The 15,679-nt window shown below is 48.3% G+C and overlaps 1 protein-coding gene across 1 annotated transcript; it reads left to right on the forward strand.

Moving 5' to 3' along the window:
* Positions 1-848: 848 nt before the first annotated feature.
* Positions 849-15,001, forward strand: LOC110476243 (uncharacterized). Its single transcript, XM_077786244.1, has 12 exons — positions 849-1,069; positions 5,888-6,740; positions 7,623-7,757; positions 8,535-8,659; positions 8,930-8,998; positions 9,179-9,292; positions 10,066-10,181; positions 10,468-10,523; positions 11,842-11,894; positions 12,586-12,713; positions 13,279-13,435; positions 14,517-15,001. The coding sequence occupies exons 1-12, from the start codon at positions 849-851 to the stop codon at positions 14,593-14,595; spliced, it is 2,106 nt and encodes a 701-aa protein (XP_077642370.1). The 3' UTR covers positions 14,596-15,001.
* The last annotated feature ends 678 nt before the right edge of the window (positions 15,002-15,679 follow it).

The following is a 15,679-nucleotide window of genomic DNA, read 5'->3' on the forward strand; positions in this document are numbered from 1 at the left end:
TCCCGAGGCTCCCGAGGAGCCGCAGGATCCCGGAAGCGGCGGGGGCGGCGCTGCCGCGGCCGGCGGAAGGGACGCAGCGGCGGCGGGCGGGGCGCCCTTGGCGCGGCTCTGAGGGCCGGGCAGAGCCGGGGCTGCGCCCGGGGAAATGGGGTTGACCTCATGGAGCGGGCACGGGGCAGCGGTCGCCCTCATGGAGCGGGCACAGGGCAGCGATCGCCCTCACGGAGCGGGCAGGGAGGGTAGCGATCGTCCCGCAGCTCCCTCACGGAGCGGGCAGGGAGGGCAGCGATCGCCCTCATGGAGAGGGCACAGAGGGCAGCGATCGTCCCGCCGCCCCTAGGGAGCCCTGATGGAGAGGACACAGAGGGCAGCGATCGCCCTCATGGAGCGGGCAGGGAGGGCAGCGATCGCCCTCATGGAGAGGGCACGGGGCAGCGATCGCCCTCATGGAGCGGGCAGGGAGGGCAGCGATCGTCCCGCAGCTCCCTCACAGAGCGGGCAGGGAGGGCAGCGATCGCCCTCATGGAGCGGGCAGGGAGGACAGCGATCGCCCTCATGGAGAGGGCACAGTGGGCGGCGATCGTCCCGCCGCCCCTGGGGAGCCGTGATGGAGAGGGCACAGAGGGCAGCGATCGCCCTCATGAAGCGGGCACAGAGGGCAGCGATCGCCCTCACGGAGCGGGCAGGGAGGGCAGCGATCGCCCTCATGAAGCGGGCACAGAGGGCAGCGATCGCCCTCACGGAGCGGGCATGGAGGGCAGCTATCGCCCTCATGAAGCGGGCACAGAGGGCAGCGAGCGTCCCGCAGCTCCCTCACGGAGCGGGCACGGAGGGCAGCGATCGCCCTCATGGAGAGGGCACAGAGGGCAGCGATCGCCCTCATGGAGAGGGCACAGAGGGCAGCGATCGCCCTCATGGAGCGGGCACAGAGGGCAGCGAGCGTCCCGCCGCTGCTGGGGAACCCGCAGCGCCCTCACGGAGCGGGCACGGAGGGCAGCTATCATCCCGTCCCGTCCCACTCAGGCCGCCGGCAGGGACATCGCCCGCTCGGGCCCTGTCCTGTCGCTGTGTACAAATCGCGAACGGGACGGGGCTGCTGTGGAACGCGTCTCCAGCTGTTTATTCTCTAGCATCAGTCTCATTACATGGTTATGACAATGGGAAGATGCCAGCAGTTCACACCCTAGGCAGCAGACCAAGAACTTAATGTTGCAACTTACTTCAAAAGCTTTTTGACCAATCACACAAGGCAAAAGCATATTGACAGTGGTTCTATCTAATCACTATAAATACACGTACCTTTGGTTAAAACAATGCCTTCTTGTTTTGAATGCAATACTTGCTTGTAAACCTTAAGATACAATGCGCAGAACTCTATTATTAAGCTTAGAACTTCCTAATATCTCACCAGATATACTTTTCTGCAACTTACGGAGTTTATTCTACCCAAGCCTTAATACACTGACTATTCTATTTGTCCTTTCCTTTTACTTCCTCTGTAATTTTTCTGTTGACAAATTTTATAGCTACTGCTTAGCTGTAATCACCATCCTGCTGTCTCTGAGGCCTGCCTTTTGCAACGTGCCCAAAACCTTCGGATTTTAAGGAATCCCACACTGCCTGATCCGGATTGAGACACTTCCAGGGATGGGGCAGCCGCAGCTTCACTGGGCAGTTCGTGCCAGGGTGTGCCCGCCCTCATAGCAGAGAATTTCCTCTAACATCTAGTTCGTGCCAGGGTGTGCCCACCCTCACAGGGGAGAATTTCCTCCTAACATCTAATCCAGACCTACTCTGCCATCTGAGGCCGTTCCCTGTGGTCCTGTCACTCCAGGCTGTTACAAACAGTCCCATTCCATCTTTGCCGTGGGCTCCCTGCAGGCACTGCAAGGCTGCCCTGAGGTCACCTTGAAGTTTCACTTTTCCAGGTGAACAACGCCAGCTGTGCCAGCCTTTCCTCCAGCAGAGCTGCTCCATCCCTCTGATCACCCTGGAGCCTGCTCTGGGCTCTCTGCAGCAGCTCCTGGTCCCTGCTGTGCTGGGCTCAGGGCTGGAAGCAGTTCTGAAAGTTGGGACATCGCCCTGCCCCTGCAAGAACTGACCACACAGGTGGTGGGTGTTACTTCAGGTTCTCCATGAAGAATTTTTGCTTTATGTCTACGCATATTTTTGTTATAAACGAATCGGTCGATTTAATAATTAAAGGAATTTATTAAATTAAATCAAAGTAGAATTGGAAAATTGCACAAGCAAATCAGCACCGAGCCAGGCCATCGGTGCTGGGTGAACTAATGCGGCACCGTACCCTGGCAGCTCACAGGGTATGGATTTCACAGGGGCTTTTTATACTGTTTCCAGACTTAGTAGCATTCTGTGGGGGGGTCCTCTTGTTTCCTTTTGTCCTTTTTCACATATTCATACATGTTCTTTTTTTGTGGTGCTTCTAAATGGAGGTTTTCCCGGAATACTTTGATTGCTGAAATCCTGTTGGACGGTAATCCCCTTGAATATCTTGTTCTGGCCACAGGAATTCATCCTGCGTATATTGCTCTTTCCCATCACTTGGTTCCATTAAAAAAGATACTGGTTTTTTTTTTTTTATTAGTCCTGAGTATGAATTTATTCTAAACCATATATTACATTTTCGTGCTCATATTTCATTACAGTCCCTCATTAACTTGTACCTCGAAGCTGGAAGAGCCCAAGGCCAGGTTGGATGGGGCTTGGAGCCACTTGGGATAGGGGGAGGTGTCCCTGCCCATGGCAGGGGGTGGAATGGGATGAGCTTTAAGATCCCTTCCCACCCAAACCTTCTATGATTTCACTTCTGAGAGTCCCAGAAATGTGATTTAGCACCTAATTCAAGAGCATGTTCAGCAGTTGTTCACTCTGCTTAAACATCAATAGTTAAATTGTTTGATATGGAAATATTACATGACACTCATTCAGGATTTCCCACTGTATATTAGGAAAAATACAGACCCAGTGGCTCAAAAAATACAGGCAAAGCAGCAAACTTTGAGCTGAGGATATTTTTAAAACAAATTTAAAACGCTGAAGGATGATGAACAGAAACCATGACAACTCGGGCATGCTCCTGCGTCCTTTTTTTTTCTTGTAGCATGACCACCATCTAGTGGGACACGGGCAGCCAGTGCACAAGGGTTGTGTGTGCTGATAAGTGCAATAAAACACAGCTGCTCACGTGCCTGTCTGTCTCCTGTGCTGAAATATTGGGGACCTCTGAAAAGCTTGATTTTATATATTTTCTCCTCTTTCCCAACAGCTGGTTGCACATATGAAAGGAAATTAGTCTATGCCAATGCCTCTGCTATTTAAATATAATTATGTAAATATTTATAGACACAAAATCATAAGAGCTGATAATTTTCTAAAAGTGCCTTCTCCCTCAGTCTTTTCCTTAATGTAACTAATATGTTATTTATGGGGCAATAAAAATGAAAACAGAATAATATTCTATTATTTTTATTAAATTACAGTGAGTTTAACCCTTGAGACAACTACCATTTTTGTACTTTTATCTCAGGGTGGCTGAGATACCAGAATTACGCAGGAGTTACAAGAAAGTGAAGTACTGTGACATCTTTGTTTAGCAATATTGCAGATGCTTAAGACCTTATGCAGAAGCTTAAATTTATGCTAACCAGAAATTCTTAAATTCAGCTTGCTTTTTCTTTGTGTTTTAGCACCGTGCATCAGTCACAGGTTCCTGATTTCCTCCTGATCTTAAAACCAAATCAAGTTGAATATTTTCCTCCCCACATTTTCACTGAACACATGGAGCAGCTCTTAGACTTGTTTCAATACACAGAGAGTTGATGTTGTCACGCTAAAAACATCCCCAGACATGTCAGGACTTCGGTTCTTCTACAGGTCCTGATGGTTTGGAACCCATTTCCACCACAAATAACATTGCCAAGATAAATTGTTTGCCAGAGATAACTTCAAGCCCTCAAACAAATTACCTAAGAAATGTGGAAACAGAAGGTGGCACGAAACAAATTGTTTCCATGTCCTGTCCTCGCAGGGAGGAAGGAGCTTATCTCTGGTACAGATTCTGTAGGGATACACACAATGCCTTCACTGTGGAATGCTTCACAGATCAGGCATAAAAATATTCACGCCCCATTTCTCCTCCCCTCAGACATGCAAATATTGAAATTGAAGTGGTTTGTGTAAGGACTCCAATAATTTGGGGAAGGGCAGCAAAGCTGCTCGTGAGTTGCATTGGGGAAAAAAAAAAGTTTTAGAAGAATCTGTCATTTGTTGAAGCCCCTTCCACCTCAGGCAGAGGAGGATTTAATTATGTGCATGTTTGTAAAGTCACAAAGGTTTGTCATTTGTGTGGCTCTTTCCCCACTGACTATTGCTTTTTGTCAATAAATAGCAAAAAAGAAAAGCTGTTTTTCATAATCCATCCCCTTTCCAGCCTTTCTGTGGGCTGAGCCACATCTGCTGTGCTGCAGGTGCAGGGTGATAACATTGTGACACATCTCTTTCTTTCAGGCTGTTTTCAGTCCCTGCACACCATGAAAACAACCTTATTATCCCTCTGGCTCTCTGGAAAACAACCTTATTGGCTCTGCTTACTCTGAGTGCTTAACTTGAAGATGTGCCCCTTCAATATTGGCTGAAGCAATGGTGATTTACTGAAATTAATTTCTGAGCCTCATTGTCTGAATCTCTGGTGCCTTCTGCCCTTCTTTTAATTTGATGTGGCCCATGGACAGCAATAAAACAGAACAGCTGTGCCTGGTCTCAGAAAAGGGGAGCTGTGAAAAACTGAGGAACCTTCTTAAAAAAGGTAAAAGGAACATCTAAGGCGCTAAAAGCTTTTGAGGGAACAATAGAAACATGATCACCAGGGCAGTGTAAGTGCACATCAGTATCTGGACAAACTGGGAAAAGGGCAAAAAGCAGAGCTCAGGAAAAACAAGTTACATTCAGAGAAGAAAATCTAAAGAACCATAAGCACTGATCCATTAAACACAAACCAGGGCAGAGGTGGTTATAAAACCAAACGGAGGCACAATTGAAACAAGGCAGAAAAATGCACAATACATGTTTTTGCAAGTAACAGGGAATCTGTTGAGAAGTTTGGAGAGCTCACAGGAGTCCAAACACCCAGGAGACAAAGAAATCACAGGTTCTGAGAGCCCCAGTTTTCTTCAAAGTGAGATTAGGTGCACTTCAGCCTCTCCTGAGAGCCTGAGTTTGTTTCAGTGCAGGGAAGTGAGACTAAATGCTGATTGTAGAAGGAATAAAAAAAGATCTTTTGTACAGGCAGCCAAAAACCTTCAAAAATATGGCTTCTAGAAATGGTACCTACAATGGTACCTGGAGAGATGCTAAGATGCCTGCTGTGGGTGGGATTTTTTGGTTCCTTGAATGAAATGGGCTGCTGCCTGTTGGCTGGAGCTGGCAGTGGGAGCAAGAGAAGGACCCACGTATGCCAAGAGCCCAATAAAACAGGATAAGAAATCACAGAATCATAGAATAGTTTGATTTGGAAGGATGCTTTTGCAACCCCCCTCCCCCCCCACGCCATGGGTATCATCAACTAGACCAGGTTGCTCAAAGCTGCACACAAATGGTTCCAGGGATGGGGCATCCATCACCTCTGTGGCAACCTGTGTCAGTGTTTCACCACCTTCCTTATCAAACACTTATTTCATATCTCTAATCTTAAGCGGACTGTCCTTCAGCGATCTGCAGCAAAGCGTTGGGAGGCTCGGGGAAGAGACCTAACACCCGCTTTTCCTGCACCGCATCACCAGAGGGTTTGCTCTAGGAGAACGGCCTGAACTTCCCTCGGAGCGCGCAGTAAATAAAGCAGAGCTGGACAAGCGCCTCGCGGAAATGACAGCGATCCATCCCGGGACGCGGCGGGGAGCGGCCCCGAGGCGGGGTTTGGGGGCGGCCGGAGCCAGCCCCGCTCCCCGTCCGCACCGCTCCACGTCCGCACCGCTCCCCGTCCGCACCGCTCCGTGTCCCGCACCGCTCCGCGCCCGCACCGCTCCCCGTCCGCACCGCTCCGCGCCCGCACCGCTCCCCGTCCGCACCGCTCCCCGTCCGCACCGCTCCGCGCCCGCACCGCTCCGCGCCCGCACCGCTCCGCGCCCGCACCGCTCCCCGTCCGCCCCGCTCCGCGCCCGCACCGCTCCGCGCCCGCACCGCTCCCCGTCCGCACCGCTCCGCGCCCGCACCGCTCCCCGTCCGCCCCGCTCCGCGCCCGCACCGCTCCGCGCCCGCACCGCTCCCCGTCCGCACCGCTCCGCGCCCGCACCGCTCCGTGTCCCGCACCGCTCCGCGCCCGCCCCGCTCCGCGCCCGCACCGCTCCGTGTCCCGCACCGCTCCGCGCCCGCACCGCTCCGCGCCCGCACCGCTCCCCGTCCGCCCCGCTCCGCGCCCGCACCGCTCCGCGCCCGCACCGCTCCCCGTCCGCACCGCTCCGCGCCCGCACCGCTCCCCGTCCGCACCGCTCCCCGTCCGCACCGCTCCACGCCCGCACCCCGCGATGCCGGCGCTGCTGGCGCTGCTGGCCGCGGCGCTGCTGGCGCTGCTCGGGGCCGGACGAGCGGCCGCCCCCGGCTCCTGGGCGCCGCTGAAGCGCTGGGCCCTGGGCTGCCTCCTGCTCTGCCTCGGCGCCTGCCGGCAGCGAGCGGCCGCAGGCACCGCCGAGCCGCGCCGGCCGCGCCCGCTCCGCGCCGACCCCAACGTGAGTGGCCCGGTCCTGAGACCTCCTTCCCTGGGACCCGCTTCTGCGACACCCCGTTCGCATATCCTGGCATCCCTGTGTCCCCCATCCCTGGCGCTCCCATCTCCTTGGAGCTCCCATTCCATCCTTGGAGCTCCCATCTCCCTGTTCCCCCGGCATTCCATCCCCGGCATCCCCTCATTCCCCCAGCTTTGGAACGCCCATCCCCGGCATCCCCTCGTTCCACCAGTCTTGGAGCTCCCATCCCCAGCATTCCCTTGTCCCCCCAGCTTTGGAATTCCCATCCCCAGCATCTCCACGTTCCCCCAGCTTTGGAACTCCCATCCCCGGCATCCCCTCGTTCCACCAGTCTTGGAGCTCCCATCCCCGGCATCCCCTCGTTCCCCCAACTTTGGAACTCCCATCCCCCGCATCCCCACGTTCCCTCAGACTTGGAGCTCCTATCCCCAGCATTCCCTTGTTCACCCAGCTTTGGAATTTCCATCCTCGGCATCCCCACGTTCCTTCAGAACACCCTTTCCCCTTTGGACTCAAACTTCCCTAGACCTACACCACCTCCACCCCACTGCACCCTTTGCATTCCAGCACCTTGCGTCGCCCTGGCAATCCCTCAGGTACTCCCGTTCCCTGCATCCCGGTGCTTGGCACCCCTCAATGCCCAACATCTTTGGGGGTTTTTTTGAGTTTTCCTTTCTTTTGGCTGAAGTTGCAGTGCTGCTTTTAAAGCTGCCTGGCTGTTCTCGGGATGCCTGCTATGTCATGCAAAAAGTGAAAGCAAAATTTGATCCCTGAGCAGAAGCCTATGGAAAACAAAGGATTGCTGAGCTTCTCCCCTCCCTTTCCTGCCTCCAGCGGGAGCTGAAATCCATTTCCCTTTCCCAGGCTCTGGATTCCTTGTACTTCACGGGCTTTGCAGAGACCAACAGGACCTTTGTGATTGCTCGCCTGGCCCGACGCCCCGCTGGCCTCTGTGAGATGTGGCTCTTCCTGAGGCTGGATGGGATAGGCGAGTTTGAAGTAGGTGCTGGATGTGGGGTGATGTTCAGGAGCAGTGCTTAACTCCTTTCTTGACCCTGTGATGGGATCCCAAGCCAAGGTTTATGTTCTCTGCATCTTCACACCAGTAAGGCACCCGTGCTGTGTCTAAAGGCAGCGGTAGAACTGGTCAGAGTACTGGGTATGGCTCTTTCTTTGTAGGATCTGACACTCATTGCCCTTCCCCACAATCTGCACAAAACAGAACAGTTTCTAAAAAGTGCCTTATTAAATCCCCCAGGAAGAATTTGAGCATCCAGTTTTTCCAATCAGGTGCAGCACGTGGTTAATGAGTTCCATTTTCTGCGTATGGTTGCTTCCCCCCCGCCCCCCTCCTTTTTCATTTTCATGCTATAAAAACCATTTGGAATTGCCTCTTTAAAAGAAAGGGAAAAGCTTTTTGGTTGGGTGTTCTGTGCACATCTGCTTCATTCTTGCTGAAAAGAAAGCTTAATCAGATATCATTAATCAGATTTTTGTCTGCGGATTTTCTTTTTTTATTAAGAGCCGGCTACATAGTAAAGAAGGACATAAATCCCTTTGCACTCAACTCTCTTTATGTTCACAAATCTATTTCACTAAGTAGCCATGACCAGAAAAAGCAAGATAAATCCTATTTGTAGAATATAGGGGGGAAAAAGAGAGGATTGATGTGCATTATTTTTGTTTTTTAGTATTATTTAGTATAACTAGACTGCTTTGTGGCATCCTCACAATTGAATTAAGCAAATGTTTTCCTGAAATGTTTCCTCTTTTTAGCACCCACAGCACCCAAACATGATGGTGAGAGATGAATCCAAAGAGATCTGGAGTGGAGGAGGACTCACTATGGAATACCTGGAGCCCCAAATGTGCTGGAAGATAAATTTTGATGGATTACTCAGGTACTGTAGCACTCCCTAATTTCATTTATCTACAGATAAAACCAAGGTTGTTTCAGCACTATCTGGAAATAGATTTAATTTATTTTAAATTTAACCAGCATGAACAAAAAGCTGCTTGGTAACTAAGACACTTTGGTTTTTAAGGAATGAAAATAAAACTGGTGGTGTAGAGTATTATAGATTCTTCAATTCCACCCAATTCCAAACATGCAAGAAATATTTTGTTGTTTGTTCAGGACTGATATAAAATTATAGTGCTTTGCCTTGCAGGAAAGGACCCTACAGACAGCAGTGGAGTGAAGAGGAAGGAGAACTTGTACCAGTTAAATTCTCTTTGCAGTAAGTTTTTCATCTTTGCTTTGGGTTGTACAGTAAGCTCATGGCTAATTTAAAATGGCAAAAATCAGAATTTTCCAATAAAATACAAAGATTACTTTTGTCAAAGTAGCAAGTGCACAACTTGGCCTTGTATGAGCTGGATGCTAATAATGTATTTTTTTTTTCTTTTCTCTTTTCTAGCTGGGAGAACTCCACAGATGTTTTTAACTTTAATGTTGATAATAACCCCAGCACATTTGCTCGTGCTTTAGCCCAGGAGCCGTGGACCATAGAGCTCTTCCAGAGGGTCAAAAAGTGAGGGACAAGATTAATGTCTTCTGGGGTTAATAATAATTTTTTCTACAGTTCTCTTCAAGGTCTGATGTGTGTTATAGTTGAATTTAGAAGATAGGTTTAATTTGAAGTGCTCTAATAAAGGACATGGCTCTTGGTTTCAATGCCACACCACACCTGGGGGATCCTGCACACAGGTGGGATCTTCCTGACATCTGAGTGAAACCCTCAGCATATTCTTCTTCTTCTTCTTCTTCTTCTTCTTCTTCTTCTTCTTCTTCTTCTTCTTCTTCTTCTTCTTCTTCTTCTTCTTCTTCTTCTTTCTATTTTCATTGGTTTAGTCAGCTTCCAAAGTCAATGGTCCAGGTATAGCTAAGAAAAGGAATATAATCCTGTGAGAAAGGAGCTGAAGTGGGTGGGTTAAATATGAGAATCAATGGTGTGTTATCTAAATAGAAGCAGAAATGATGTATATCAATAATGTGTGGGGTTTGGTGATGCTTGCTGAGTTCTAAGTAGCAGCTGTTTGGCAGCCCAGCATTTCTTCAAACAAAGGGTGACTTTATTTTCTGTCAGGGTGAGAATTTGCTGCTGTTTCATTCATTCTCAGGTGTCTCATTATATAACAGTAACTGGGAAATGTAGAAATGATGTGTGAAATCTGGGATAGCCATGGTCCAAATTCTCTGAAATTTCCTTCATTTTGGGGGATAAATCCATCAGGTTGGCATTGAGGCTTCCTGAGGAGAACTGGAGCTCTTGCCTGTGCTGATCCACTCCTTTCTTCCTTCCAGACAAAGGGAGCAGCATTTCCGACACGAGCAGTGGGGCCGCTCTGTTGGAGAGATTGAAATCGAAAATTGTGGGAAAACGGAACTTTCCCTCAAAGGCATTCGGAGCCACTCCTATGGTAACAGCCCTGGAAAGAATTCCCTCCCTCCCAGAAGGGAATGCCTTCACTGTAGCTGGCACAGGCAAAGCAGTGAGATTAGGGATTATCTATTAAAATAACAATTAAGATATTCCAGAGGAAATACCATCACTGTTTTGGGGTCATACATTGCTTACCTTGTTATCAATTACTGGATATTGCTTTATATTAAAAAAAAAAATTATTGTGAAGTCAGGTACTGTTAGTTCACATTTCCCAGGAATGGTGAAACTCCAGGTTGGGGGATTTTGTTCTTTTTTTGCAGGTGTCCGGAATTGGGCTGAGATTTACCGTTATGTCATGATTTTGGCACACTTTGAAGTAGGTATTAACATGGCAATGTGCTATTGAACCAGGAAGTTTTTCTGAGCTTTCCAGGCATATTTAAGCATCCAGAAATAAGGATTTGGGTACATCCATGGTGCACAGTCAGAAGTGCTCACTGGTGGCACCATTAGCCCAGATCAGTGTTGGGAGAAGCTCTCAAAAGCAGAACTGTGTGTGTAAAAACTGAGATTTTGCAAGACTGATTGAAGCAGAACTTGTTTGATACTTGAAACAGTTAGTTTTGGCTCTTTCAAGAAAAATTAGGCTGACAGCTTTACAGGAGAGATTCTCAGCTGCTGCAAGTGCCCAGCGCTCCATGGAGCTGCTGCAGAGCTGATTCCCATTAATGGGAAGCCTGAGGTGTTTGAAGCATCCTAAGCCTTCATGACAGCAGTCAGCAAATATTTCTGCCTGTGCTGAGCCATAATTCTGCTGTGCTGTGTGGGGGAGAGGCAGAGCTGTGGCTGCTCAGAGCACACAGCCCAGGGACACGCTGAGGGCAGGCCCTGCCAGCTGCCAGCCAAGCCCAGCAGATGCTCCTGAAAAGGCATTTCCTTTGCCAAGCCAGCCATTAAATCAAAACTCTCTATTACAGGCAGCATTACAGGGGTTTAGACTGAATTCAGAATAAAAGTTCTTTTCCCAGCCTGGAAAATGCCACTTCTGTGCAAATCATGTGCCTGTGTATCTTTTACTAAGACTGAGCTTTGGCACCACAATGTGTATGACCAACTTCTCCCTGTTGGCCAGTTTTTCAAGTTTCAAAGTGACTGTGGCTGTTCTGCCCCTAATTAAAAGCCAGCTGACTTCATTAAGAAGTTTATTGCAGATGGAAGTTTGGAGTCCTCTTACCCTGAGTGTCTGTACATTTATAGCAACAGAGGAGGCTTAAATTTGCCTCAGAGCAGCCCAAGTGGACCATGAAGAGTCCAGACCTAAGGATAGAAGGGAAAATAATAAAACCAGGAGATTCCAGTTCCTTCTTAACATTTTCCCTATCTGCTGCTCCCAGACAAAGATGAATACAGGTTAGAAGTCAGGTCATAGTACACCAGTTTTGTACCTCTGTGCAGGCTTTGTTTCCCTCCTGTGTCCTCTTGCTGTGGACTTTCTTTTGTTCCCATTGTCCTTAATTTGTCCTGAATGTGTTTGGATTTGTTTGCAGGCAGATTTTCACAGAAGATGTAGTGAGGGGATTTTAGCACATTGCATAAGCTGAATTCTATCCAGTGTCTTCTTGGTCCAGCCAGTGAAGGGCCCTCAGAAATGAACCTGCACAACTCTGGCTGCTTTTTCTTTCTCTCTCTTGCAGGATGGGACTGCAGCACATTTAACAGTTATTAACATGCCAGCTACCACAACTCAGTAAGTGACCAAAGAACTTTATGTTGCTAAAACCACTCATCTTAGAGGTGGCAAAAGCTTCTCTGCAGGACACCTGTGTGCAAATTCCTGCTTTGAACCTGTACAGCCCAGTTTCCATCCACGCCCTCATGCTCCCTACTCCCAGTTTTTATTTGTAGTTAGTCACGAGGACAGCTTTTACCTTCCCTTGCTTCCTTTCCCTTCAGATGGAGCTGCCTGTGTGTCTGGATGATTTAGAGGTACAAACTGGGCACTCCCAGCTGTTTGAGAAGGTTCCAGCTGTAGTGGGACATTCCACAAGGAGCCCTGCCTGGTGTTCCCTGCATCCAGAAGATTAAAGACCAGTGTCCATGGCCCCAAGGTTGTTCCAAGCCTCATCCAACCTGGCCTTGGACACTTCCAGAGATGGGCCAGCCACAGCTTCTCTGGGCAACGTGTGCCAGGGCTTTACCATCCTCACAGGGAAGAATTTCTTCCCAATATCCCATCTAACCCTGCCCTCTGGCAGTGGGAAGCATTTCCCCTTATCCTGGCACTCCAAGCCCTTTTCCAAAGTCCCTCTCCAGCTCTCTTGGAAGTCCCCAGAACCTTCTCTTCTCCAGGCACAACAGTCCCAATTCTCTCTGCCATTGTTCTGGTGCATTTGAGTTTTGTCTGAACTTTAAACCTGCTGCATTCCTCTCCCCTTCAGCCTCACTGTAGGTTATGTGTTTTTTCCTGATGGGAGGAAGGCTGGCATTGAGTGGTCCAACGCCTCCCTGGCTCAGCTGGCTGAGGATGGGCTTATCCAGGATGAGTATGGAGTCAGTTTTACTGCTGGTAAGCTCAACACAGTCCAGCTGCATCTTCATTTCTTGGCCTGCAGTTCCTTTAGTGGAGGGGAGACTGTTCGGTGAGATCCCGTGTGATCCTGGGGAATGCATCATCTTACACCCTGAGAAATCTACTTAGAACCAGATAATCATGGTTTGGCTTGGAATGGACTTGGAGATCCTCTGCTTCCAACCCCGCTGCCATGGGCACTTCCCTGCTTAAATTAAATTATAGTTGTGGTGCGTCCTTGGTGAAATGTGTCCACTGCAGGATCAGGGCCAGAGGCCACAGAGGGAGTGTTACAGATTCTGTTTGTGGTGACTGTTGTTTGTGCTAATCCACAAAAAATAACAATTTCCACTTTTTGGGGGGTGTCAGAACATCTGTTATGATGTGGATTCAGCTGGAAATATGGTTGATCAGTTTACTTGATTTACAGAGCAGACAGAACTATCACTCTTCAGAAAAGCATAAAAACCCCTATACACAAAAATAATAGATATTGGGATTATTTTGAGATAAAATACTACTGAAAGTTGGTGACATTGTTCCCTTTTTACTCTTCTCCAAGGTGGCAAGAGCTTTGATGTTTCTGCAGCTCTGGATAAGCAGACCTGCCCCGTGGTGTACAATGGCCTGACAGGGAGTGGAGTTTTCCACGAGTGCATTGCAGATTTCCAGCTCAATGGGTTGACACCAGGCTGGGGCCTGGTTGAATTTTATTACAGGTAAAATAATGTCAGGAAAGAAGAGGTTAAAATCTCCCATCCTCCTATATTGACTTGTATGGTTACAACTCTATTGATATTTGAAGCATAAACGCACTGATTTTTTTACCTCATGTAAAAAAAAATGTTGCCCATTTAGTGCTTAATGTGTTTATTAAGTTGACAAGCACTCATATTATTTACAAAGGAATAATTGCACAAGCACTTCATGGGTGCAGAAATTTGTTTGTTTTATAGGTTTATGTGGATTTTATATAGGTGTCCATAAAACCTAAACTCCATATAGGTTTATGAGTTGTAGGATGCTCCATTCTGGACACTCTCATATTTAGAAAATCTGTATTTTTCTGTTTAGAAAAAGAGTCTTCACCGCAAACAGAGGCAGTTTAGGGGTAAAACTTGCTTACTCAAGGATTTGTGTGGACAGGATTTATTTGAACAGATAAATTTTCATAAAATCCCCACAGAAATGTTTGGGATAAAATTACATCCACAAAGAATGTGCTTCCCTTTTCAGTGGAGTGCTGCTCCTCCTGCCACGTGTTTGCCACTCTTTCCCTGGAGCCTTTTCCATATGGAGTCTTCGCTCTTGTGAAAGAAAAAGGCAAATTTTGTTGCATACATTTTGTTTGCTTTTTAAAAATAAACACTAATCCTTGGCTGCTAGAGGAAATGCCAAAAAATGACTTTCAGCAGATGGAGACCGCAGCTCCTTCCAAAAACCAGACAAATTTAAAGCACATAAAACAGGCCAAAAGTACAAAATACCTGCTGGTTGAACTTGAACCTGCAGGTGCTGCCAGCTCCCTGCTCCCTCCCCTCCTGGGCTGTCCAAACCTGCCTGGTGGAGGAAATGACCCAGCAGGGAAAGTCTTGGGTAAAACCCAAACGGGGCCGGTTCCGCAAGTCCAGACAGCCCCGGCCGGCCTGGAGCTGCCCCAGGGAGCCTTCATCTGGCAGTGCTGACACAATTCCACCTCCTATCTGCTCCCAAATCAACCCCATGGGAGAAATGGAAGGGTGGGGTTGTTCTTCCTCCTCTCCAGCAGACACCAGCTCAGCATCGCTGCTCTTCCCGCAGGGACGAGGCCGCCCAGCCGGTTCCAAATCTGCAGCTTGGCTCCAAAGCTGACCCTGCCACCGCTGCCTCTCCCCTGTGATCATCCACCAGCTCATCCCAGCAACGTTAGCAAGCAGCAGCTTTCCAAAAAAATGTAATTCCCTGCAAAAAAACACCCCTGGTTTGAGTGTAGAACTCGTCACAGGATGCTGGGGAGGTCAGGAGTATAAAAGGATTTGGAGAGAAATGAGATCTATTTTTATTAGTGCAGCTTTCAGTGGTTGCTAACCAGGGTGGTCTGGAGGCAATTTGAAGGATGTCTGATTGCAGGAGGAATGCACTGGGAGGGATCATTCCATGCTTTGTCCTTTGGTGTTTTTCCTAAACTTCCAGCTGCTCCCCACCGTGACGACCAGGATCTCAGGCTATGTGAATCACTGACCCAATTTAGCAGCTCCTCTCTTCTCTCAGATTTGTTTTTGAAATAAAAACTGTGTATTTCTGAACTCTCTGGTTGTTATAGTCATTAAAACGTGGGAAAAACCTGTTACAGGAAACTGATAGTTTTGTCTGTGGCTGGGTAAAACATGAAGGAGCAGGAGAAAGCACATCTAAATGAGGTGTCCTCTAGGAATAGCATTAATGGCCAATGAAATAAGTGGTACAAACACGATTTCCCCTTGTCTGAAAGGAAGGCAGGGTCTGGTAATCCAATTTAGAAAGGGATCTGAATTCCTCATAATTCCCTTGTAAGTGCCTTATTAACCACAGCATCAACAGTATTCACTGGCCCAAGGTAGGTATTCCCTACTTAGATGCATCTTGCTATTAATTACTGAAAACTAAACATACTTAAAATATGTAAAAAAAAAAAAAAGTTAAGTGGAAAGTGTGGAGAGGAGAAATTAAGGAAAGACACTTTATAATTAGAATAGTACCACCATTATATTTCAGAAAATAGTGACATCTGGGTGCACAGCTTTGTGTTTTTATAATCCCTGCTTAGGCTGACAGAAGATGACACTTTAATAGAATTTAAAGAATAATTTTTCCTTTCTGAGGCAGTTCTTACACTTATTGCTACAACAACCTTTTCTGCAGAATGGGTGCATGAATATAAAATGATTCCACCTGTATTTATGACATGCATGTCGCAATTGGGGATGTGACCCTGAACAAGACTG

The sequence above is a fragment of the Lonchura striata genome, chromosome 13 (genome assembly GCF_046129695.1).
Source record: "Lonchura striata isolate bLonStr1 chromosome 13, bLonStr1.mat, whole genome shotgun sequence".
NCBI lineage: Eukaryota > Metazoa > Chordata > Aves > Passeriformes > Estrildidae > Lonchura > Lonchura striata.

Excerpts from the sequence above, each read along its gene's own strand:
- LOC110476243 (XM_077786244.1), top strand. The coding sequence starts at position 849 with ATGGAGAGGGCACAGAGGGCAGCGATCGCCCTCATGGAGAGGGCACAG. Across the intron at positions 10,182-10,467 it reads CATTCGGAGCCACTCCTATG|GTGTCCGGAATTGGGCTGAG; the intron begins GTAACAGCCCTG and ends CTTTTTTTGCAG. Across the intron at positions 11,895-12,585 it reads ATGCCAGCTACCACAACTCA|CCTCACTGTAGGTTATGTGT; the intron begins GTAAGTGACCAA and ends TCTCCCCTTCAG.